General features: G+C 43.7%; 1 protein-coding gene and 1 non-coding gene across 19 annotated transcripts in view; one reads left to right on the plus strand and one right to left on the minus strand.

Moving 5' to 3' along the window:
• Nucleotides 1–26,684, plus strand: part of CDK12 (cyclin dependent kinase 12) — a 110,528-nt gene that overhangs the window by 68,500 nt on the left and 15,344 nt on the right. For 9 of the 18 annotated variants that reach the window (XR_007720090.1, XR_007720093.1, XR_007720094.1 and 6 more), the window contains exons 13-18: nt 884–1,336; nt 5,639–6,056; nt 19,248–19,359; nt 21,099–21,240; nt 22,243–22,322; nt 25,477–25,581. Coding sequence is in view for 3 of the 18 variants with exons in the window: in XM_050762537.1 (XP_050618494.1) it covers nt 884–1,336; nt 5,639–6,351 (1,166 nt within the window). In the remaining 15 variants the exon portion in view is untranslated. Of the gene's footprint in view, nt 1–883; nt 1,337–5,638; nt 9,568–19,247; nt 19,360–21,098; nt 21,241–22,242; nt 22,323–25,476; nt 25,582–26,684 lie in introns of those variants that run through there. The other 9 variants (XR_007720096.1, XR_007720097.1, XR_007720098.1 and 6 more) reach the window with 6 other exon arrangements.
• LOC126939978 (U6 spliceosomal RNA) lies at nt 20,895–21,004 on the minus strand. Its single transcript, XR_007720512.1, has one exon. It is a non-coding gene; the product is annotated as a U6 spliceosomal RNA (small nuclear RNA).

The raw sequence follows: 26,684 nt of genomic DNA on the forward strand, positions 1-26,684 counted from the left end.
TGTGTGTGTCTGTGTTTTAGTTTTTGTCCAGTGAACCATTAGGAAAGAGGTTAATGTCCTCATTATGGGGAGAAGGAGATTAACCAAGTTTTGTACATATGGTCCAGAAAGTCTACAATGAATCATTTTCCTTTCCTGAAATATGTATGGAACACTGTATCTCAATTAAATGTGGCATAAATCAGTGAATTAGGTAAGCCAAATTTAATTTAAGGTTAGTTCACCCATGACTTTCTAACACACATAATTTAGAGCCTTGTTTATATTAGATTTGATAAGACCTTCATAGAATCTAATCATGTTAAATTACAATAGCTGAATGTTGTTCTGTAGACTTATTTTGATCTAAATGTATCTGAAGCTATGTCATATTGAACTATTACAACAAAGTAGTTCTGTTTTATGACCAATTCTTCGGAACAAAAGATACTCTTTTCTGGTTCACTTTCCCTTCCCTCTTCACTTACAGCAGTGGTTCTCAATACTGGCTATACATTGGAATCATCCAGGAAGCTTTAAAAACAATTATGCCCATCTAAGGATGGGTCCTGAGGCATCTGAATAGGAGAGATTTTAAAATCTCTCCTGGTAATTCTGATGTACAGTAAGGGTTGAAAAATCACAGACCTTGAAAAATACAGGTAAAATGGAGTCACTTTTATGCATAGTCCAGAGATGTTTTAGTTATTAGTGCCTGTATTTTTTAAGGGAAAGCATAAAGAATAACAAACTGTGTCATGATATTTTAAGGCATGAAAAAATGAGACATTTAAAATGAAAACTTCATTTTTTGGATATTGTAAGTTGTTGTTGCCAGTTGAAGAAGGCAAAGGGTCGTTGGCCTGTCTCATCCTCTTATATTGGCTTCACTGTCTTTCCACAGGCCTTGGTGACATCACACAACAGCTGAATCAAAGTGAATTGGCAGTGTTATTAAACCTGCTGCAGAGCCAAACCGACCTGAGCATCCCTCAAATGGCACAGCTGCTTAACATCCACTCCAACCCAGAGATGCAGCAGCAGCTAGAAGCTCTGAATCAATCCATCAGTGCCCTGACGGAAGCTTCTTCCCAGCAGCAGGACTCAGAGACCATGGCCCCAGAGGAGTCTTTGAAGGAAGCACCCTCTGCCCCAGTGATCCTGCCTTCAGCAGAACAGACGACCCCTGAAGCTTCAAGCACACCAGCTGACATGCAGAATATTTTGGCAGTTCTCTTGAGTCAGTTGATGAAAACCCAAGAGCCAGCAGGCAGTCTGGAGGAAAACAACAGTGACAAGAACAGTGGGCCACAGGGGTCCCGAAGAACTCCCACAATGCCACAGGAGGAGGCAGCAGGTAAACAGACCGGTCATGAATCTCATTGAGCTCAGGTGCTGTTTATACCCTCTTAAAAATATCTTAACATTTTTTTTTCCCCCACATCAATGGCCTTGGTTTCAGTTATTCTGTAACCTAGTCTACAGGAAAACATAGCACCAAGTAATGTATTTCTTGCTTGGCTTCTTTTATTTAAGTCTCAGAGCTTCCCAAAGCACCTTTCCTATATTGATTGTTTTTCCACTTCCTAGGAGATAGGTAAGTAAAGCCCCTATGTTCTAACCAACGAAACCACAGCCATAGCTAGTGATGCATCTTGAACCACACATCTTGAACTGTGTGTGGTGGCCAGCTAATCCTAGCACTTGGAAATCTGACTTCCAAACAAACCATTATCAGACTATACTTCTTTACCTCCAGTGGAGTGGATGCTGAATGCCAGTCTTTCCTGGAAGATACAATCAAGAAAACCCTAATAAAATATCATTGTTTATTTCCTGAAGAATAATTTGGGAATATTTCTAAGTAGATAATTAACACTATACATTTCTTTTCCCTAAAATAATAGTATATAAGAACAATTCCTTTAAATCTGTTTCTAATAGAAGCAATTGAATGGACCCCAGATCAGGAAGTGAGTATATTATAAAGAAAAAAAGGAAAATGGGGATAAGTTATACTTTAATCTCACATGACCATAGTGTGCAATTTATTAGAGGAAAAAGCATTTTAAATTTTTAAATTCTGATTCACAGTGTATTTGCAAAATCTTTACTTATGTGAAAGTGTTTTTAATTCCTTGGAAATTCTCACTGCCCATGAAGACCCCATGAATTGGGGAATAAGAAGAGGCTCGAGGGCTGAAGAGGTATACTAATCTTCAACTTTAGGGTCCTATATTCACATTTCATATAAGGTGTGGTACAGAAAGTATATATTTTAAGGCCTGGCCTATGGCCAGAAATTGTTGTATTTACTTTTCAGAGGAAAGTGTAGAAATGTCATAACTAATTATTGCAGTCACCCCTGGATTATTCAGTTGGTGCCTCTACACTGGCTCACTTGGTATTATTTCTCCCCTGCTGTCTCTATTTGGCCATTTCACTGTTAATTAGCACTTCCACCAGAGGGCAGACTGTATAAGCCAGAGAAAGTGACAGCCTATTAATTTGGCTGCTGTTTTGCTATTCTGTACTTATTGGGAAGGGTGATTAGTTGAAATCAAATGAGTAAAATGAAGTTTTTGTTTTTGTTTTTGTTTTTGGAGGCAGAGTCTTACTCTGTTGCCCAGGCTGAAGTAAAATGGCATGATCTTGGCTCACTGCAATCTCCGCCTCCTGGGTTCAAGCAATTCTCCTGCCTCAGCCTCCCGAGTAGTTGGGATTACAGGCATCCACCTCCACACTGAGTTGATTTTGTATATTTAGTGGAAATGAGGTTTTACCATGTTAACTAGGCTGGTCTCGAACTCCCAACCTCAGGTGATCTGCCCGCCTCGGCCTCCCATAGTGCTGGGATTACAGGCTTGAGCCACTACCCCTGGCCTGAAGTTTTAAATTTATTTTTACATTTCAATAATACATCCTTATTGTTGTCAATCCTAAAAGTCTGTACTTTTTTCTGTTTGTCTGTTTTGAGACAGAGTTTCTCTCTGTCGCCCAGGCTGGAGTGCAATGGCGCAATCATGGTGCACTGCAACCTCTGCCTCCCAGGTTCAAGCAATTCTCCTGCCTCAGCCTTCCAAGTAGCTGGAATTACAGGCACCCACCACCACGCCCAGCTAATTTTTTTGTATTTTTAGTAGAGACGGGGTTTCGCTGTGTTGACCAGGCTGGTCTTGAACTGCTGACCTCAGGTGATCCACCTGCCTTGGCCTGCTAAAGTGCTAGAATTACAGGTGTGAACTACCACGGCCCGGCCAAAAGTCTGTACTTTTAAGGATTGACAACATTGATATTTTAAAGATAACAATATGATTTATAATTCACATTTTATTTTTAATTCCTTTAAGAAGTTTTATTAGGCTTACTTTAATAAATTTTTTTTTTTTTTTTTTTGAGATGGAGTCTCGCTTTGTCACCCAGGCTGGAGTGTAGTGGTGTGATCTCAGCTCACTGAAAACCCTACCTCCCAGGTTCAAGTGATTCTCCTGCCTCAGCCTCCCAAGTAGCTGGGATTACAGGCATGTGACACCAGGCCTGGCTAATTTTTTTGTATTTTTAGTAGAGACGGGGTTTCACCTTGTTGGCCAGGCTGGTCTCTAACTCCTGACCTCAAGTGATCTGCCTTCCTTGTTCTCGCAAAGTGCCGGGATTACAGGCATGAGCCACCATGCCCAGCCTTTGCTACCTTGGTATCGAATTTTTATTTTATACATATGAAAGAATTTGACCTCAAGAGTTAGTTCTGTTGAAACATATTTAGGCTATTTACATAAAAGGCAAAGTTTGAATACAAAAAAATAGCGTAGCTGGAAGAATGTAAGTTTAGATTATCTCACTTTTACAGTTATACATTTTTAAGTTATTTGACCTCAGTATTAAAAAAACCTCATGTTCCATTTTATGTGTAGTCCAGAAATACTTTTAAAAATAACTGGTACAGTGATGTCCTTATATAGAGAGTGTTGAAAGCAAAAGGCTCTGAAATCTATCATTACTTGTAGTACAGTTAGCCCTCCTTTTTCAGCATGTCTATTCTCCATGTTCAAAATTTTCCATGGCTAATTTTTTGTCTTTAAATTCATTTCCCCTGCCACCCTGTCAACCAGCCAATCAGTCAACAAGTAACTTGTGTGGGTACTATACATAGGGTCACCAGTTCATTCCTGAACTATCCCAGTTTTAAAGCTGAACACTGACAACCTGGAAAACCCCCTCAGTCCCAGACAAACTGGGACTGTTGGTCACCTTGCTTGGATGTTACATGTAGCACCTGACCATCTTTTGTACTGTACGACCTTACAATTATGTAGTGTTTTCAGAGTGCTTTCATCTGCATACTAAGGGAATACAAACTTATTTACTGATTGTCTTTGCAGAATATAATTAAGGTAAATATGCTACAGAAATATCTAATTATAACTAAAAACTCTTTTTGGCTTGCTTTGAGTAATGACTTTACATCACAGCTTAGATAATGGAAGAATGACTATATATATATATATATTTTAAAATATGCTTCCATAGGGAAAAGAAAAATCGGTCATTTGGAAGCTATCCCAAAACATTAAATCTTTTCTTCAGCAGGATGACTCTCAATTTTCTAAAGGCATTGTTCCGACCATACTTCTGTCTCAGTGGTTTTCTATGTCCTCAAACTCATACCATGTTACATCTCTCCTCTCCTGCCTTGGCAGGAGTTCATTATCAGACAATGTTTATCATGCCTAAGCACATTTATGCAGCAGTGGAAAAAAGAAAGTCTGGGGAAGTAGTTCAAGAAAGACAAAAGATCTTTGTAAAGACAGATTATAGTATGAATTTAATACATTTCTAAATTCTCAGTTCTTGTCACTGTCTCCAAGATAAACAGATGTTTATCAGCAATTCATTCTGCATGACACTGCTATAGTGATTTTTTTTTTTCATAGCATGGAAAAAAAATGCAGTAGGTGGGAAAACAAAATAGAAAATTATGATAGAAATTACTTTAGTCTTTAAAATTACTGTAACATAGGAAGCTGAATGATAATATGGTAGTTAAAATCCTTTCAGACTATGATTTTGGGGAGAGGTGACTAAAGTTTGGAGAAGCAAGTGTATTTTTATACATGACAGTAATGAAAACTTTTTACTTTATTTTATGTCTCCTGTATATTCTTTAAGTTTTATTTCAGGTTAACCTATGTCATCAAACATTCTGTAAAATGTGTTAGCCAAGTCCACACAGGGTCTCTGTTGTACAGCAAGATTATGTCCTAGAAATGTGACCACAGCATGTATATTGTTCCCTCTTATCTTCCTTCCTTCTGCTTTGTTTTAATGTTTCCATCTAACAGCAAAAAGGGGCAGGGAGTCTACCAGCAGCCTACATATTAGTTCTTTAAAGGAAGGAAATGGAGGAAATCTCAGATAAAAATCAGGATAATCATTTGAAACATATGATATTTTTACACTAGCTGTTAGATCCAGAATGCAACTGTTTTACTTTTAATCACTTGATTTACGTATAATTGCAATTTCCTGATCCCAAGATTTTATTCTTTATATATCTGGTTACTTATATTGATATTTGTTTATGTTGCGCAGTGTGTGTGTTTGTGTTTATAATCACATGTGCTTTTTAAGATGGTGTTTAAAAGAAGTAACCCTTCCACAGCATGTCCTCCTCACATTCTTCCACCAGAGAAGAGGCCCCCTGAGCCCCCCGGACCTCCACCGCCGCCACCTCCACCCCCTCTGGTTGAAGGCGATCTTTCCAGCGCCCCCCAGGAGTTGAACCCAGCCGTGACAGCCGCCTTGCTGCAACTTTTATCCCAGCCTGAAGCAGAGCCTCCTGGCCACCTGCCACATGAGCACCAGGCCTTGAGACCAATGGAATACTCCACCCGACCCCATCCAAACAGGACTTACGGAAATACTGATGGGCCTGAAACAGGGTTCAGTTCCATTGACACTGATGAACGAAACTCTGGTCCAGCCTTGACAGAATCCTTGGTCCAGACCCTGGTGAAGAACAGGACCTTCTCAGGCTCTGTGAGCCACCTTGGGGAGTCCAGCAGTTACCAGGGCACAGGGTCAGTGCAGTTTCCAGGGGACCAGGACCTCCGTTTTGCCAGGGTCCCCTTAGCGTTACACTCGGTGGTCGGGCAACCATTCCTGAAGGCTGAGGGAAGCAGCAATTCTGTGGTACATGCAGAGACCAAATTGCAAAACTATGGGGAGCTGGGGCCAGGAACCACTGGGGCCAGCAGCTCAGGAGCAGGCCTTCACTGGGGGGGCCCAACTCAGTCTTCTGCTTATGGAAAACTCTATCGGGGGCCTACGAGAGTCCCACCAAGAGGGGGAAGAGGGAGAGGAGTTCCTTACTAACCCAGAGACTTCAGTGTCCTGAAAGATTCCTTCCCTATCCATCCTTCCATCCAGTTCTCTGAATCTTTAATGAAATCATTTGCCAGAGCGAGGTAATCATCTGCATTTGGCTACTGCAAAGCTGTCCGTTGTATTCCTTGCTCACTTGCTACTAGCAGGCGACTTATGAAATAATGATGTTGGCACCATTTCCCCCTGGATGGGCTATAGCCAGAACATTTACTTCAACTCTACCTTAGTAGATACAAGTAGAGAATATGGAGAGGATCATTACATTGAAAAGTAAATGTTTTATTAGTTCATTGCCTGCACTTACTGATCAGAAGAGAGAAAGAACAGTTTCAGTTTTGAGATGGCTCAGGAGAGGCTCTTTGATTTTTAAAGTTTTGGGGTGGGGGGTTGTGTGTGATTTCTTTCTTTTGAATTTTAATTTAGGTGTTTTGGGTTTTTTCCTTTAAAGAGAATAGTGTTCACAAAATTTGAGCTGCGCTTAGGCTTTTGCTATAAGGGAAACAGAGTGGCCTGGATGATTTAAATAAATGTTTCTTTCCTCTCCACCATCTCACATTTTGCTTTTAAGTGAACACTTTTTCCCCATTGAGCATCTTGAACATACTTTTTTTCCAAATAAATTACTCATCCTTAAAGTTTACTCCTCTTTGACAAAAGATATGCCCTTCTCCCTGCACATAAAGCAGGTTGTAGAAAGTGGCATTCTTGGGCAAGTAGGTAGACTTTACCCAACCTCTTTCCTTTTTTGCCCACATATGCTGTCTCTCTCTCTTTCACGCTCACTCTCTCGCTTGCTTGCTCACTCTCGCTCTCGCTATATTTCTCTCTCTTTGAGGCATTTGTTTGGAAAAAATCGTTGAGATGCCCAAGAACCTGGGATAATTCTTTACTTTTTTTGAAATAAAGGAAAGGAAATTCAGACTCCTACATTGTTCTCTGTAACTCTTCAATTCTAAAATGTTTTGTTTTTTAAACCATGTTCTGATGGGGAAGTTGACTTGTAAGTGTGGACAGCTTGGACGTTGCTGCTGAGCTGTGGTTAGAGATGATGCCTCCATACCTAGAGGGCTAATAACAGCATTTAGCATATTGTTTACACATATTTTTTTATGTCAAAAAAAAAAAAAACTTTCAAACAGAGCATTGTGATATTGTCAAAGAGAAAAACAAATCCTGAAGATACATGGAAATGTAACCTAGTTTAGGGTGGGTATTTTTCTGAAGATACATCAATACCTGACCTTTTTTAAAAAAATAATTTTAAAACAGCATACTGCGAGGAAGAACAGTATTGACATGTCCACATCCCAGCATGTGTACCCTGCCAGTTCTTATAGGGATTTTCCTCCAAAGAGATTTGGATTTGATTTTGGTAAAAGGGGTTGAACTGTGCTTCCAGGCAAGAACTTTGCCTTATCATAAACAGGAAATGAAAAAGGGAAAGGCTGTCAGGGTGGGATAATTTGGGAGGCTTCTCATTCTGGCTTCTATTTCTATGTGAGTACCAGCATATAGAGTGTTTTAAAAACAGATACATGTCATATAATTTATCTGCACAGACTTAGACCTTTAGGAAACATAGGTTAGCCCCCTTTTACAAAGAAAAAGCAAACATGCTTCATCATCTTCGAGGGTAGTTTTCAAAACTCAAGTTTCATGTTTCAATGCCAAGTTCTTATTTTAAAAAATAAAATCTATAAGAGAAAGGTGCATTACTTTAAAAAAGAAAAAAAAAACTTTAAAGAAATGAAAGAAGAACCCTCTTCAGATACTTACTTGAAGACTGTTTTCCCCTGTTAATGAGAAATAGGTAGATATCGGTGTGTATATTTCTTTATTATTCTCTGGTTTTTGATCTGGCCTTGCCTGCAGGGCCAAACACTGATTTGGAAAGAGAACCTTCTAGCCATTTTGGCATTGATGGCTTTTTTATACCAGTGTGTCCAGTTAGATTTACTAGGCTTACTGACATGCTATTGGTAAATTGCATTAAAGTTCATCTGAACCTTCTGTCTGTTGACTTCTTAGTCCTCAGACATGGGCCTTTGTATTTTAGAATATTTGAATTTGAGTTATTGGGCCCCACTCCCTGTTTTTTATTAAAGAACTTGAGCCTGGGATACTTTCAGAAGTATCTGTTCAATGAAAAAAAGTTGGTTTCCCATCAAATATGAATAAAATTATCTATATATTTTCATTGTATTTTGGTTATCAGCAGTCATCAATAATGTTTTTCCCTCCCCTCTCCCACCTCTTATTTTTAATTATGCCAAATATCCCAAATAATATACTTAAGCCTCCATTCCCTCATCCCTACTAGGGAAGGGGATGAGTGTATGTGTGAGTGTATGTGTATGTATGATCCCATCTCACCCCCACCCCCATTTTGGGAGTCTTTTAAAATGAAAACAAAGTTTGGTAGTTTTGACTATTTCTAAAAGCAGAGGAAAAAAAAACTTATTTAAATATCCTGGAATCTGTATGGAGGAAGAAAAGGTATTTGTTAATTTTTCAGTTATGTTATCTATAAACATGATGGAAGTAAAGGTTTGGCAGAATTTCAACTTGACTATTTGAAAATTACAAACCCAAGTAATTCCATTCAAAAGTGGTTTTCGTTTTGTTTTGTTTTAATTATTGTACAATGAGAGATATTAAGTCTATTAAATACATTATTTTGAACAGATGAGAAATCTGATTCTGTTCATGAGTGGGAGGCAAAACTGGTTTGACCGTGATCATTTTTGTGGTTTTGAAAACAAATATATTTGACCCAGTTTCCTTAGTTTTTTCTTCAGCTGTCCATAGGAACGATAAATATTTGAAAGCAACATCAAATCTATACGTTTAAAGCAGGGCAGTTAGCACAAATTTGCAAGTAGAACTTCTATTAGCTTATGCCATAGACATCACCCAACCACTTGTATGTGTGTGTGTATATATAATATGCATATATAGTTACCGTGCTAAAATGGTTACCAGCAGGTTTTGAGAGAGAATGCTGCATCAGAAAAGTGTCAGTTGCCACCTCATTCTCCCTGATTTAGGTTCCTGACACTGTATTCCTTTCTCTCTCTTGTTTTTGACCCCCATTGGGTGTATCTTGTCTATGTACAGGTATTTTGTAATATATTACATTTTTTTCTTTCAGTTTATAAAAATGGAAAGTGGAGATTGGAAAATTAAATATTTCCTGTTACTATACCACTTTTGCTCCATTGCATTTACTTCTTAATCTGTACCCCCTGAGCATATCTAATCATGTATAAAGGACATTTTTCCTCCACTTTATCTTAGGGGTTCTCTGTCTCAGAATCGTTATAGACTCAAACTCCCCCTCCCAGCAAAAAGTTATCAGGATTTGAAGAGGGGCTTGAAAACGCTAAAGTAGGAACTAGAGAATAAAAAATGAGTTGGGAAAAACCATAAAATATGATTTTTTAAAAAAAAAGTAGAAAAGTTATGCAAATAATGGTACCAAACCATCAAAAGAGTTGAGCTTCATATACCCTGACTCCTCCTGACAGGAGAGGTAAGTGGGTTTGAGCTCAGCTGTCATCAAGGGAAGTTGGTAAGAGGCTGTTTAGACTCAGAGGATAGTCTTAAACCAGACTCTTCACCACCCACCCCACCCCAGTTCCCATGTTGTTACATGCAGAGTCAGCATAGGGATTAGTGTACCTACCTCTGTTGAGATTTCCTAATGCGTTGCCAATCCAGAAAGCGAATCAAAAAGTTGTTTAAAAGTTAAAGTCCCTATTGTTTCCAAAATCTTTCCCATCTCCACCTGAAGACAGAATTGCTTCGCCTTCTCTTTCATGGCTTAGAAGACAGGATAAATTTGCCCCTGTGGTATGTGCTGCAATCCTGCTAGTTATGACAAATAGGCAGAGGGCAGATAAAGTCCACTAGAAGAAAGAAAGAGGGGCGATAGGTATCTGAAGTTGTAAATGGGGTGAACAAGTCATACAAGAAGGTTGAAGGATACACCAGAGCAAGGGAAGTTAGAAGGAAGCTGAATTCAAAAACTGGTGATGATGAGAGTTGCTAACCTGTTTATGAATCCTCAAAAGTTTAAGTGGTGTTCCCTTGCCTGTGGGCTAAGTCACATCTTAGAAGGAGAATGGAGAGCTCAAGATTGTTCCAATTTCTGGAATTATGTGTTCCTGGTTGCAAGTTCATGATTGGGGTGTAAACTTCAACCTACTAGAAAATACTGTTTTCACTTCATAGCAGTGAACATTGAAGCAGTGTCTTTTCAATTCTAGGCCTAAAGGTTGAGGACTTTACTAACCTAGATTTTTCTGTCATACCCAAGGCCATTTCTAACCAGAAACCATGCTGTTCAGTACCTCAATTTCTTAGGCACTGTCCTTTCCTAGATAGGCGTCCTTAACTGTATGGTTAATGCCTTAAAGAAGTGAACAGTTAATGCTCTTGGTGCTGATCTTGGGATTTCCGTTGTTATTAAAGATTGCCTCATAGCTTGACTGTTTTTTAACTATTGAGTGACTTTTCATATCCTAATCATCCAGAAGTGCTAAGTGTAATGGGAATGGGGAATTCCTCAAGGGAGGAAGCACTCAACCATTCCAAGGGAGAGGTGGAACTGCTGAGTCTTCTGGTTGTCCTGAGAGGCAAGGTGAGCATTCCTGGACACTTTGGTTAATTTTACTGTCCAGGTGTGACAGTTCTCATCTGTAGGAACACCTCCAGTGTTCCTAACTTTAGGAATTCTCTCAAGTAGGAGATTACTCCAAGCCAGAGTTGAAAGACTTTGGGGGAGTACGACACCTGAAGGAATTACTGGTGGTACTCCTTACTGTACGCAACGGTCTCTCCATCTCCTATTCACCCACTTCTTTTCCTATTTCTCTTTCTTCCCACTCACCATTCAACTGGAATATTTTAGGCCTACCATCGGTATTGATTGCTTAACCCTACCAGGTATTTAGAGTTACTGCTATTTCATAGTTTTGAAAGGTAATAAGAGTCAATTCAGAAGACAAATGTCTGTCTGGATCCTTAACCTACTGCAGTGGAAAGTGAAGGAGAAAGCAAACTAACCATACTTTCTTATTTCTAGGAGCTATGAAAGGAGCTTTTCATTCGTGTTATGTAGGTACGAATCTTTTGTACCCTTTGTACCCTGGCCAGGAAAGGCAGGGAGTCATCTTTCTGTCTTCCTGCTTCCCCTCTTTCAGCCTTCACCTTTTTATCCTCTTCTTCCATATCCTGAGATTGTTGCTTTTGCTGATGACATTTCTAAGCTCACTTGCAGATGGTGCCTGTGGGAAGTAAAGCTTGGTGAGAAGAGGGCTCCCTGGTATCTAAGAGAAAGCAGATAAGAGTTGCTTTAATGTCCTGATGATTAATCACTGGGGTGCCAAAACACTTTGACCACTGGATTTCTCTCATATCTCTTATCTCAAAAAGTAGTACTCCAAGGCTGAGAGAAAGAGGCTGATTCCGAGTTTGTCTTTCATACCCTCTAAGTGGGTAGTTTGTTAGTGGAGCATTCTTAATTTGCATCCTTCAGCTACAGCATACTTCTCTGGAATAAGAAGGTATAGCCATGAAGTAAATTAACTTAGACCCAGGTTCCCTAGGACCTGTAAATGGATGGACTTTTTGATATCTTGCTCTGGCATGGTTGTAAACTACAGATAGTATTGATAGCTCTAAAGGAATGAAGGGCATTTTATCCAGGCCAAACCAACCCTGAGGGAGGAAGCATGAAGAAACCTTTAAGAAGTCCACGATATAGCAGTCAGAGCTAAGTAAAGAACAAAGCCTGAGTCTTGGAGGATGTCTTTTCTCTACCTAAGGGGCCTATCTGATGGACTCTCTGTAGGAGGGGATCCTTCTCCCTCCTGAGTCTCAGAACTAAAACAGTGCCTAATGAGGGACACCCTTGTAAGGGACACCTTACACCTTGTAAGGATCAGCTTGTAGACGACCCTCCTCACCAAGGCTAATGCAATTTTGAATGCATTTGGCCCTGGAGAAAACAGGCTGAATTGAAAGACCTAGAGAAAGCTTAGTAGCTTGGTCCCTTTTTTAAAGTCTGGAATTTTTTAGTTTGGTCTTACGCTAGTGTTAATATTTATAATTTCTGTTAGGGGACCAAAAGTCTCAGAAAATGAAGCAATATAAGAAATGGAAATAAGGGTAAGAAGGGAGAACTAGAAGAGTCTGGTAGCTGGGCTGCGGAAAGAGACTTGGGGTATAATTGCTTATTTTTATTGATTGATTTATTTTTGAGATGGACTTGCTCTTCTTGCCCAGGCTGGAGCGCAAGTGCAGTGGTGCAATCTCAGCTCACTGCAACCTCCACCTCCCGGGTTCAAGCGATTCTCCTGCCTTAGCCTCTCGAGTAGCTGGGATTACAGGCGTGTGCCACCATGCCTGGCTGATTTTTTGTATTTTTAGTAGAGACAGGGTTTCACCATGCTGGCCAGGCTGGTCTTGCACTCCTGACCTTGTGATCCACCCGCCTCAGCCTCCCAAAGTGCTGGAATTACAGGTGTGAGCCACTGTGCCCAGCTTGGGCATAATTGCTTATAAAGAAGAGATAGGGATATGGGATGGAGGAAAAATTATGGTTGGGCTAGTGAAATTTATAGGATAATTTTCTTAGAGATTCACAATTCATTTCAGGAAGACCCCATTAAAGCACCACTACTGAGTAAAGAATTCCCCTTGATTAAAGTAGTCTTACCTTTAAGGTTGGAGGATGGGCCAAGAACCCCTAGGATACTATGAAGACATTTTCTGTAGGGAAACCAGAAAAGATGGGCAAATATGTTAAGCAATATATAAGGACATTTACTTAACACTGTTATCTACATAGTTCAAGAGAGTAATTCAGGAATAAGGAGGAATGACATGGATGCATCACATTAAAGTTACTGGTATTGTTTGAGTTTCAAAACTCCTGCAAGTGGTTTTAGGTACGCCAAGTCAACCTAGAGACTAGTATTATTCCTCTGCCACTCATTTTAGATCCAAATGATGGCAATGCATAGAAGAACAAACGAGAGTATGTGAATTAGTCATAGAATGTTAGAGCTACAAAAGAACATTAGTTTGTTTAGTTCAGTGCCATCTTTAACCAGTAAAAAAGGCCCAGAAAGGCTGAGGAACCTGTATAGTGTTGCGAGAAAGGCAGAGAAAGGGAACTAACATTGTTGGGTACCTGCTATGTATCAGGCACTGCGCTAAGTGCTTTGTTTTTATCTTGATTAATGAGCACCTTGAGGCTAAGGGATAGAATTAATAAAAGGCAAACCTCAGCCAGCTGGGTTCGGTGACTCATGCCTGTAATCCCAGCACTTTGGGAGGCCCAGGTGGGCAGATCACAAGGTCAGGAGATCGAGACCATCCTGGCTAACATGGTGAAACCCCGTCTCTACTAAAAATACAAAAAATTAGTCGGCCGTGGTGGTGCAAGCCTGTAGTCCCAGCTACTCAAGAGGTTGAGGCAGGAGAATTCGCTTGAACCCAGGAGGCGGAGGTTGCAGTGAGCGAAGATTGCTCCACTTCACTCCAGCCTGGGCGACAGAGCGAGACTCCGTCTCAAAAAAAATAAAAAAATAAAAATAAAAATAAAAAAGGCTATTATCCTGAGCAATATGTAGGCGGTAAAAGGGAGTGGTAGACCACGTTTTCCTCTCTAACCGCACAGGGCTAAACTAGAGGAAGTAAAGAGTCAGCATTTGAGAGTGAGGTTAATCTAAGGAAGTATTTACCAAACTGTTGAAAGAGACTCACAAATAACTTACCATTCCTTGAGACCTTCTAAAACATGTTGATAAGAGATAGGACTGATAGGGACCAAGATTACTCTTGGCTCTGGAATTGATTTTCATTTTGGAAAATCAAGTCATGACCTGAGAATGAGGAATTAATCGTACAAATAGGAAACAAAATGGAGCTTCTCATCCTAAGATGTCTTCATAGAGAATGGTATTTATATACCATGAATGAAAGAGATAAATTCCTTTGGTGACTGTACTTGTTTTTTCTTTTGTAACACTTTGAAGTCATGAAACTGAATTTGTAATCTTGGGGAGATTCAGTGCCAAGTTCAAGGCAGGTGGCAGTTTGAAAATTGACAGAATAAGATTGTGTTCCTCGTGGTTGTTTGATATAATATCCCAATAGTTGTACCATGAGGGCTGCTTTGTGGGGAGCATTAATATCATTAGCAGAGGCATGTCCTGAGTACAGACAGGACAGCCTCTGAGGAAGAAGACTGGGGGAGGGTCCCACCTTCAGGAAACTTCTGGGTCTTGTGAGAGAGGTCAGTCTTACAGCTGGTGGAGAGTGGGGAATCTGTATTTGTAAATCAACATATCAATGCAGGTTATAATATAAAACTGTTATAATAAGAGGAAACCAAAGCAAAGAAATAATCAGAAAAAGTGGAGTTATTCAGAAACAATTATTTGAAAATAAAGAAGATAAGGGACATAGAACAGAAGAGGAAGGTGAGCAGTGGGAGGAATCTCATAGAAGAGGGCTCATGTATGTTTTATGCAGAGGCAGTGAATTGGCTGACCAGAATGGTACAGGAAAGGAGTATTAGGAAATGAAGTTGGAGGAGCAATCTCATTGGGTTCAATGAGGAATTTGATTTGTTAAGCAGTAGCAGGAAACAGAGCATGATGAGATGAAAATCACATTGAGGACCTTTGTAGCCGTACTTGGTCAAGGAAGCAGAAAAGTTCACTAGAATATTATTGTTCTTGCCAAGACATGAATCACTGAGAGTTTACACTAGAGTAAGACAAGGAGAATCAAAGGAAAGGAAATGGGTCCATAGGAATTAGCAAGGCTTGGTCACAGCTTGGATGTGAAGAGAGGGATAAAAGCCTCAGGATGATGATCCCAGGACACATTTGTGCTGTTGGTGGTGATGAAAGCTTGGTAAGAGGGAACTGCTTTGTTTTTAAGTAGGAAGTGTTTTATCTTATTAACCAATTGATAGGATGTGTCAGTCTTCAGTATTGTGGAGTCTAGGAGGGGGCACTGCCCCTGGAGAATAGTGGAGCGTGCACTATGTGTCCAGATGATAACCTGCATGCACCCTGCCCTTTTCAGGTTGAATAACTAGGCAAGAGGGAGTCTGTTGCTAGGGTGTGCCCATAGACTTCAAGAATGCTATCCTACTCTGGATCTGGGAAAGAAAATAGTATTTTTGCCAGTTTCTTCCCCTTTAATGCTCTGAAAATGGGATATGACTACCCTGTGGCAGCATGTGCCTGTGGATGCACAATTCTCTGGCTTCATTCTTGGAAGGCCTTTTTCTGTCCCTCCCTAGGGATCATTTGTATCTCTGATTCCTGCTCCCAGAGCCATAAAGTGGGAGCCCCCATTTATTAATTGGGTTGGGACTGGGGCGGGGGTCGGCGGGGGACTCTTTAGTGCGGCAGGCAGGGGTCTTCCCAAATAAGCCCATTAGCCAGCCCCAACGGCAGCTGAAACGGGGCGGCAGCCAAGTCCTCTCTGTTTCAAAAACCCTCCATCGCCTGCAGCAGATCAGAACAAGGCCTGCGGGAGCCCTTAGCTTCTGATTGCAGCTGTGAGGAAGGACAAAACAATTTATAGGAAGCCAAGTATCTCCTGTCTCACTGTCTCTTCCTTTCCAACTTTGGGGAAGGGGAAGACTGGGATATGGTGTCGCCTCCCACCATGGCTTCTTACAGGCTTAAAGTAGGAGAGAAAGAGAGTATATGGACATTGATTGAATGCTTATGTCAATGCTGTGGGTGTGTTTACACATGTCCTTGCTTTCTTCTTCCCATCCGCACACAGTTGAGTTGGATTAGCAGCTACTACTTATGTGGGGCTCCCTAGGTGTGTGCTAAGTCTGGCAGGTGGGGAGGTATGCTTATCATGCTCCTTCCTGCCCCATAGCTGCTTTCAGTCTCCCATCTGCTTTATCAAAATTCAGGGTTAGAGTTAGACTGCCTCAACTTCTTTTCCTCTTAGTGGGAGGAGTTTGGCTCTTTTTTTTTTGAGACAGAGTCTCACTCTGTCACCCAGGCTGGAGTGCAGTGGCGTGATCTCGGCTCACTGCAAGCTCCGCCTCCAGGGTTCACGCCATTCTCCTGCCTCAGCCTCCCAAGTAGCAGGGACTGCAGGCGCCCACCACCATGCCTGGCTAATTGTTTTGTATTTTTAGTAGAGACGGGGTCTCACCATGTTAGCCAGGTTGGTCTTGATCTCCTGACCTTGTGATCAGCCTGCCTCAGCCTCCCAAAGTGCTGGGATTACAGGCATGAGCCACCGTACCTGGCCCCAAGTTTGGCTCTTAAAGGAAGGCCTCCTTCTGAAACGTACTTGTCCCTTTGGTTAAGCCAGCAAGAGAAAGGTAGGCATCTATAGGGGAGTTTCTCTGCAGTGGCCCAGAGAGAAGCTGTAAAGTGCAGGAACGAATGTCTTACTTCCTGATGGAATGACACATGTCTTCTCCCTTAGGGAATCATAGATTGCCAGGGCTAGAAAAGAGGTCAGGTAATCTAACCTCTCCCTTTACAGAGCAGGAAACTGAGGTTTAAGGAAGGAAAGTGCCTTGCCCATACAGTCTCACAGCGAGTTAATGGCAGCCAGCCAGAACTAGATCCAAGAGGCCAGAATCTTGACTTCTGCAAGTGGAATGCCCCTGACTTTAAGGTGACCCATTCCTGAGAGCCCTGAGCTTCTTCAGGAAAGGAAGGACGGACTGTGAGATTTGAGGAGGGAGAGAGAGATTGAGGGGGAAAGGTAGATTTAAAAATCATTAGTAGAAAGACTGAGAAATTTTATATATTTTTACCTTAAAGAATAATCTTTTTTTTTTTTTTTTTTTGAGACAGAGTTTCACTCTTGTCACCTAGGCTGGAGTGCAATGGCACGACCTCAGCTCACTGCAACTTCTACCTCCCGGGTTCAAGCGATTCTCCTACCTCAGCCTCCCGAGTAGCTGGGATTACAGACACCCACTACCACGCCTGGCTAATTTTTTTGTATTTTTAGTAGAGATGGGGTTTCACCATGTTGGCCAGGCTAGTCTCAAACTCCTGACCTCGGATGATCCGCCCGCCTCAGCCTCCCAAAGTGCTGGGATTACAGGTGTGAGCCACCGCTCCCAGCCTCTTTTTTTTTTTTTTTTTTTTGAGACGGAGTTTTATTCTTGTTGCCCAGGCTGGAGTGCAGTGGTACAGTCTCGGCTCACCGCAACCTCTGGCCTCCCAGGTTCGAGCAACTCTCCTGCCTCAGCCTCCCAAGTAGCTGGGATTACAGGCATGTGCCACCATGCCCGGCTAATTTTGTATTTTTAGTAGAGACAGGGTTTCACCATGTTGGTCAGTCTGGTCTTGAACTCCCAACCTCAGGTGATCCACCCACCTCGGCCTCCCAAAGTGCTGGGATTACAGGCGTGAGCCACTGTGCCCAGTCTAAGAATAATATTTCAATGACATACAGATTATACAAGTGTAATTTTTATTTAAAGACAAGAGTTCTGGTTCATTGGGAAGCAGATGGCAGCCATAGCCAAAGATCCCGATGCCCTCAGAGTTAACCCAAACTTCAAAGAGCATTTTGCAACTATCTCTGGCAGTTGGATAGCAGGAAAAGATCCTCAAAGGCAATGTGAGGAATTCACCCTAAATCTCTACTGAAGCTCCTTTGCTATATTGAAAAGAAAAAGAGAATGGAGAAAGAAAACACATCTGCTAGAAAACTATGGTGGGGGGAGGGGTCCCTGAATGAGAGAGGAGATGATAGAACTCAGCCAAAAGAGGTATGTTCTGAGATTACAGGAAAATGGTAAGGGGACCTTCTACTCCTCTCCTTTATTTTACTTTTTAAAGTTTTGAGTTGTTTGATACTCTCCTTTGATGAGTCAGAAGGAAGGTGGTATGTGGTGATCCACAGTGGCCTAAAAACACTAAATAGTGTGTTCAGTTGGCTGACACACGTTACTGGCTCCAAAAGTCATCTCAGTCTGGTACCAAGACGCCCTTTCCCTCCTTAGACCTCTCCTGGATGTATCTACAGTCCCTTCCAGTGCTCGCTTTCTCTGAGCATATGAGTCTGGGAGCCACTGATGAGCAGAGAGTGGAATGCTGGAACATTCCTAGGCTGGAAGCAGAATCGTGAAGGGAGGAGGGCATCATTGGACAGATTAGAAAGAGTTAATGGGTCTAGGGGAGAGGTACTGGGGATCTGCAAAATGAATATTGTCTGCTGCTGATGAAGAAATAGATCCCAGTACATATCCTTTACATTTTGTTCATCAACTCTGATGGATAGCATAGAGGAAATGCGGAGCTGGTCCCATGTAAATTTGTCTCTAGGGAATGTATGATAGACCTACTTGTCCAGATTAAATTAAGTTTGCTGTCCTGCAAACCTCCTTTCTCACAGTCAGGATCCTTTTTTGCCTTAGAGCCCTTCTTGAAGAAGCTGTTACGGACGAGAGAGCCACAGGTCCAACCCGGTGATCTGATCTAAAACTAGGTGGCCTCCTCCCAGTCACCTTCTTTTATTAGCCTTATATTAACCATTAACCTTCATTGACCTTTATGATTCTGGGTTTCACAGCTTCTGTTTCTGTTGAATTTCCTAACTTCAAGAACCATGGTTTTGTTCTTATCAGCCTGGGAGCTAGGTCCCTGGGGACAAGAATTTTAGAACAGTTATGACTCTGGGAGTATACTAAGGTTAGTCTGAATCCTTCTGGGGAATTCAGGTTTGAAGGAGTTAGAAGAGTGCTAACATCACCATCACTGTTACCTACCAATGCCATGTTCCCTGGGTGCAAGACAAAAGATGCTGTTTGGTGTCTAGTCCCTTGTCTCATGTCTGATGTAACCTGCCATTTTCCTTTACAGGTAGGAGCAACAGCTGGAATGCCCTCTGAGGAATGCAATGATGTCCATCAGTCACCTCTCACCCAGAGCCTGGCAAATTCAGTCTCTTTCACAGAACCTAAAGCCAAGCCAGGTAGGGACCTAAAGCCAATCAGAGGCCACTGGCCTGCTTTTGTATGGGATGACCCCACTCCCACCCCACCCCACCCCTGGTCTTAGAGAAGTTTCTTTCTTTTTTGTTTTTTAATTTTTATTTTTTGAGACAGAGTCTCACTCTGCTGCCTAAGCTGGAGTGCAGTGGCGCAATCTCAGCTCACTTCAACCTGTGCCTCCTGGGTTCAAGCGATTCTTGTGCCTCAGCCTCTTGAGTAGCTGGGATAACAGGCAATCTTTTTTTTTTTTTTTTTTTGATGGAGTTTTGCTCTTGTTGCCCAGGCTGGAGTGCAATGGCATGATCTCGGCTCACCGCAACCTCTGCCTCCCAGGGTTCAAGCGATTCTCCTGCCTCAGTCTCCCGAGTAGCTGGGATTACAGGCATGCGCCACCACACCCGGCTCATTTTGTATTTTTAGTAGAGATGGGGTTTCTCCACATTGGTCAGGCTGATCTCGAATTCCCGACCTCAGGTGATCCGCCTGTCTCGGCCTCCCAAAGTGCTGGGATTACAGGCGTGAGCCAGCACGCCAGGCTAACAGGTGATCTTAGGGAAGTTTCTTATTCCAAAAGATCTCCAGAGGAGTTTCCTTAGCTTTTTATTTGACCCTATTCTGATGTTCTGCCTTCTGATTAATAGATTCTCCCTTCCAGGTAGAGCAGCTAACCTCCTTTCTTGGCATTCCTGTTCTTTCCTCTTGTCCAGTTGTGCTAATGGATGTTCCTCTACAATGGGTTGCTGATGTCAGTTACTGGGTTACTCTCAGCCCTCTCCTCCAGGGCAGCTGCCCCTCTAGCCCACAGCTCCATCTATATACACAGCCCTGCAGGGTCTTACTCCTGTTGCCCAGGCTGTAGTGCAATGGCATTATCATAGCTCACTGCAGCCTCAGGTGATTTTTCCCACCTCATCCTTCTGAGTAGCTGGGACTAGAGGCGTGTGCTACCATGCCTGGGTAATTTTTTGTATTTTTAGTAGAGACGAGGTTTCACCATGTAGCCCAGACTGTCCTTGAACTCCTGGACTCAAGCAGTCTGCCTCAGCTACTAAAGTGCAGAGATTATAGACATGAGCCACCCAGTCCCAAAAAGCTTTTCTTTTTTTCGAGATGGAGTCTTGGTCTGTTGCCCAGGCTGGAGTGAAATGGCGCGATCTCCGCTCACTACAACCTCTGCCTCCCAGGTTCAAGCGATTCTTCTGTCTCAGCTTCCTGAGCAGCTGGGATTACAGGTGCCCACCACTATGCCTGGCTAATTTTTGGTATTTTTAGTAGGGATGGGGTTTCACCATGTTGACCAGGCTGGTCTTGAACTCCTGACCTCAGGTGTCTCTCTGTTCACCTCAGCCTCCCAAAGTCCTGGGATTACAGGATTTTTTTTTCCTTCCTTCCTTCCTTCCTTCCTTCCTTCCTTCCTTCCTTCCTTCCTTCCTTCCTTCCTTCCTTCCTTCCTCCCTCCCTCCCTCCCTCCCTCCCTCCCCCCCCCCTCCCTCCCTCCCTCCCCCCCCCTCCCTCCCTTTTTATGGAACACTTTACAAATTTGCGTGTCATCCTTGCACAGGGACCATGCTAATCTTCTCTGTATCATTCCAATTTTTAAAGTAGATGTGCTGCCAAAGCAAGCACCAAAAAGCTATTTTCTATCCCTTTCTTCTCAGTCAAGATAGGGCATTCTGTCTCTTCTCACTACCTCTAATCAGCTTCTTCACTTCCTTTCCAGGTTCAATGGGAAATCCCACCTGTCCAAACACTGTGTGAGACACCAGAAGTAGAGGCCTGCAAGCCTGCTTCCGCCATCTCCGATGCTCAGATGGGACAGGTCACCAGCGTCCTGTGTCTACCCCCACGTTTCTTGCTTGCTGGTAGGTGTGCTGCTTCCCCTACCTATCAACCCCAAACAGGGTTATGTTTCTCTCTCAGAGTATTTTTCTCTGTTACTAAATGTCTCCAACAAGGGAAAGGTCTTGGTGACTTACCTGTATGTCTTTGTAACTTCCAGCCTGAATCTTTAGAGAGCTGCTAACCTCCTGGTATCAAATGTCCATCCTTTTTCTATAGTTCATGACCATTTTTCCCATTTAGTGGGTGTGGGAAGGGACCAGTAAACAGATCTTATTTGGTACTGGAGAGGGAGAGTCTAATGACAGGTAGCCTTTCTTCTGGGGGCTAGAAATCTGAAGCCACAGATGTGCATTCTTCCTAGTTGCTTGCTATCCTGGGAGAGTACCTGGATTTTTTTTTTTTTTTTTGAGACGGAGTTTCACTCTTGTTGCCCAGGCTGGAGTGCAATGGCACGATTTTGGCTCACTGCAACCTCTGCCTCCCGGGTTCAAGCTATTCTCCTGCCTCAGCCTCCTGAGTAGCTGGGATTACAGGCATGTGCCACTATGCCCGGCTAATTTTTGTATTTTTAGTAGAGACGGAGTTTCTCCATGATGGTCAGGCTGCTCTCGAACTCCGGACTTCAGGTGATACACCCACCTCAGCCTCCCAAAGTGCTGGGATTATAGGTGTGAGCCACTGCACCCGACCTACCTGTATGTTTTGAGGGAATGGTTTTGTGTGTGTGTTTGTTTTTAATAACATCCGGACTGGTCCAAAAGGAAAGATGCTTTATCTAGTGTCTATTTCCCAGGACCAGGATCTTAGGCTCTGAGAATCTGCCCATACTCATTCCCAGATGCCCCCAGGGAGTGGAAAATAGATGGCCATAAAGCAGAATCAACTACTAAGTGTTACTGTCTTGAGCTCAGGTGTCAGCTCTCCTCTGGGGCCTGTTGAGAGTTGGGGGGTCAGGTGTGGGCAGAGCATCTCCCTGCCTCCTGGGCATAGGAGGTGACATCAGGTTATCTTCTTGACCCTAGGCCTCCTCTCTCTGCAGTGCCTCTCTCATCCCTGCAATCCAGACAGCACATGCAGGAGCTCAAATAAGTGCCACCTCTGGGTAAGGTGCTCCCTCTCCTGGTACGCTTATGGGTTGAGTTAGAGGTGAAGCAGGTGGGCTGAGGTAGACAGAAGGATAGGGCAGGTGTTAGCAAGAAACGTCCCTGAATGTAGTCAAGCAGTAAGTATTCGTGGGGTACCTTGAGCACCAGCATTTTTAACTTATCTACATGTCTGTCTACCAGGTTATCTGATTGCACCGAACAGCCCTGCTAGTTGGGCAGCTGCGGTCATGGTTTCTGCCACACGAGGGCACTGCTGGCCAATTAAAACTCATGCCCCTTAGCAGAAAGTTTGGGAATGAGGGCACCCTTTCTCCAAAACAGGGTTCAGAAACACTCCCAGAGAGCAGGTGCCCAAAAAGTGAGACAAATAATTGGTACCACTTGTTCTTTCTTTAAAGTGGCCTGAGACCTCTAAACACTTTGCCCTAGTGGCCTGACATCTCAATGTGCTTCCAGCTGAACTTGGGAAGCCCCCCTCTTTCCAGGCACTGAACACCTTGCAAAGGTGCTTCTTTCCCTCAAGGTGTAGCGGGTTCCAGCTGTGTGCCCCGTTGTCCCCCTGCCTTAATGGCAGTCACTTTCCGACCCAGATGGTGGAGGTGCCTGTGGTTTTTAGGGGAAAAAAATCTCTTATAATTGTTCTAAGAAAAGTATTTAGTTAGTGAGAAAGTGTTAGGGGTGACTGAAGCCTGGGAGAGTTAGTCTCCCTGTCACCTACTGCAGCACAAACCTATAGAATTCAAGATGGTCTAGTGAATGTTTACAGCCTCAGTGGCTGGAATACACCCCAGGACATTCCAGGGCTCTGAGCCAAAAATGGTGTCAGAAAGCTGGATAGGAGGGTGGGCTGCTTTGGGCCATGAGCCTCATACCCACCCTATATCAGACAGTGTTTCTGCTAGGGGTGCCAAATGGCCATGGGGCCTCTATGGGACTGAGGACTCCACAATTGACCCTCCATCTCCATGAAGCCCTTCCAGGCTGAACAGGCTAAGGGAGATGACAGAGGTTCTCCTCCTCCTTCCTGCCCCCATGCCTGAGGGCCCCTCCCCAGGAGGACAGCTTGATTAAACAGTCGGTGCTGCTGGAATTACTGCACAGCTGGCGCTCCCCCCAGCACCCCGAGCAGAGCAGCAGTGCAGATTAAAATCTCCAATTAGCGTTAAAGTGAAGTGAGGAGGTGCTGAGGCTGCCAAGGAGGCCAGGCAGGGGCCCTGGGTCGGCAAAACCCCCACTCTGGCCTGGATTCTGAGAGTCACCCTTAGTCACCCCTACTTTCCCAGCTCCTCTCCCAACAGCTTTCAGTGCCCATTAGCTTTGTATCGCTTGGGGCCAGAGGGCTTTGCAGAGGGGTGGAGGGGGGCAAATGCCTTACCTAAAATGCTAGGGATACCATAAGTATGGAGGAGAATGAGAGTGGGTCCGTGCTCATCAAGGGAGATACCCTACTCACTGCCTGCCAGGCAGCCAGGCCAAGGTGACTTCACACTACAGCTCTGCTCTTCCTTTTTGCTTGGAGAAAAGATAAACAGGACAGGTCCTTTTAAGTCCTTTACCTATAAAGTGCTAGGGGACATGATGCCCACATGAACATCTCTCTCTGCATATTTTATCCTATCTGACCCATCTGCTCCCACCCAAGTTATGGCTCCTTCCTCCCTCTCTCCATTCTTCTCTCATCTTTCTTGTGGGCAGTGGTAGGCACAGCCAGGCTTGGGAGCATCACCATGCCCTGCCACCTGGGTCCCAGCCTGCTCCTTGTTATATTCTTCCCAGTTTGGGGAAGAGCAGTGATATGCCAGGAATGGAGGCCTCAGACTCTCCCAATCCCTGATTTTTACATGTCGCCCCCGAGGCCCCTCTGCCATCTACACTTCTGCCCTTCATCCACCAAGCCCAAAAGGAAGGCATTATAGCTAGCCATGCCCTCTGACTGCCCTCTGCCCCTTTAAGGGAAATGGAAATGGGTACCCAGCTGACAACCTACTCGCACCTCCAGAAATTAGACACCAGGGCATGGTGCCACCCTCCCAGGCTGGCACATGCTACCCTGGCAGAGGATCAAATAACCCCCCCATCATACCCTGCCCCATGTCTTCCTCTACTCTCTCCCTCATGCTTTCTCTCTCTCTCTCTCTCTCTCTCTCTCTCTCAGCTGAAAGCACAGCTGAGCCTTAAAAGGGGGGGTTGAGGGGGTGGAGAGACCAAGCTGGGGCAGGGGGGTATACAGCTCCAATAGCACGTTTTCACCTGCCATTTAATTGGATGTATTTTTAATTAATGGGACCTCAGGGACCAACATGAGACAATCTGATATCTGAATAGGGACAGGGGAGGGATTGGGTAAGGGAGGAGGATTGGGCCACTGGGTGCGGTTACGGAGAACCCAGGCCCATCAATCACTGGCCACTTTGCGTTCTGGCATGGAGAATAGCGAGGTGGAGGAGGGGAGGCACTGGGGAGAGGTGCCAGGATTTCCCCCCAACTGCCAGGACCTCCAAACGGATTGGAACTATACTGGTTGACTCAGGTCTGGAGCCCAAAATCACAGCCAGAATATGAGGTGAGGCTGTTTTCTTGCTCCTGGGGTTTTGTCTGGTTGGGCTTGTCCCAGGGAGTGCTATAAAATTGTGAAAGGAAGGTGGGGACAGAGCTTTGAGGTCCTTGTAGAGAGAAGACAAACTATGGACCATAGAACCAGAGACTATGGAGAGACAGAGGAGAAGGGCAGGGTTCAGAGATATTTCTGTCCGTTTTGACATAAAATAAATGCCATGGAGATTACATTGCAAAATGGCATGCAAATGAGGCCTGATGCCTTTTGGGGTATGAATCATAGAACCTTTCTGTTGCAAGAAAGGGAACTTGGCCGGGCGTGGTGGCTCACGCCTGTAATCCTAGCACTTTGGGAGGCCAAAGCGGGTGGATCACTTGAGGCCAGGAGTTCGAGACCAGCCTGGCCAACATGGTGAAACTCCATCTCTACCAAAAAACACAAAAAAATTAGCCGGGCATGGTGATGCGTGCCTGTAATCCTAGCTACTGGGGAGGCTGGGGTAGGAGAATCAGCCTGGGCAACAGAGCAAGATTCCATCTCAAAAAAAAAAAGGGAACTTGGAGCTAATCTTGCCCCACCACTTCATTTTGCAGATATGAAAAACAGGACCCAGAGAGGGGAAATCATTTGAATCTTGTCCTGGAATTGCTTTGTGTTCCTGGATTTGGAGAATTTCTGGGAACACAGGAAAAGGAAAGGTAGGTAGGTGTTGGGGGAGAAAAGTCAAGGGAAGAAGGTATGCAGGATATTATTCTCCACTGCTTGAAGTCTCAAGTTTCTATCCCCTGTCTTAGAAGCAACTTAGGGGAGTCATGGATAGGTTTAGCTTCTATGGAGCACTGTTGCGGGGACATTTCCTCTATACAGCCGGTTCCAGAGGTCATCTTATCCATTCTCTTGCTTCCAAGTACACAAATCCCTGACAGCCCCTGACCCCTATGGAGTTTTACCGTGTCTTATAAGATCTACAGGGAAGGAAATGCATTATTTACCCCACCTCCTTAACCAAGAAGCAAAACCCCCAATCAAGACTAAATGTTGAGCTTTTTTTTTGAAATCTTATCACATATTTCCCTGTTGCAATATAATAAGCCACTGGAGAAACTTATGCCAAAAAATGTATTAAGGAGTAGTTTTATACCTCTTGTCCCATGGTGAAGCCTAGAACAGAGACATAATTTAAATTCAAGGCCCTGAAGGCTGAATTAGAAACGCTTCTGAATTCATGTGGTGCCATGGCCTTAGAGCTCTTAGACCCCTCTGGCTCTTGTAGTGTTGATGTACACTGGAGAAAGGGGCAAGTTTCCAGCTGTACCCATCCCTATCCCCTTGCTTCCTTCACTGTTCACATGGTAGGGTTAGGAGGGAAGGAATGAAGGAGAAAGGGGGCTCTCCCATTAGGTTGCCAAGGTGGCATTTCTTGCCATCCTCCTCCTTCCTCAGAAAATTCAACATTTTTAGTTCCATGCTTCATGAGACTAAGTTAGGGTAGGGGCAAGGATAGGCACAGAGCTTGGAAAGCAGTGCCAGTAAAAACTTTATCACACTACCCAGGCCCCCAACACCCTTCCCCGACTCAAGAGTTGCCTTCTCTTCCCCGTTTTATATCCCCAAATCCCCTGAGAAGAGCAGGATCTGCCAGAGTGCCCCCAGCCTCTCCCAGCCCTTCCTTCAGACTGAGTCATCTCCTTGGCTGTCTCATTGCCTGCCTTCTCGACTGCAGACAGGATGAGAAGAGCTCTCCTCAGATCCCTCCAAAACAGTTTGGAAAGAATTTATCTAGGACCCCTTGCCTACTTCT

The sequence above is a fragment of the Macaca thibetana genome, chromosome 16 (assembly GCF_024542745.1).
Source record: "Macaca thibetana thibetana isolate TM-01 chromosome 16, ASM2454274v1, whole genome shotgun sequence".
In the NCBI taxonomy this organism is placed as follows: Eukaryota; Metazoa; Chordata; class Mammalia; order Primates; family Cercopithecidae; genus Macaca; species Macaca thibetana.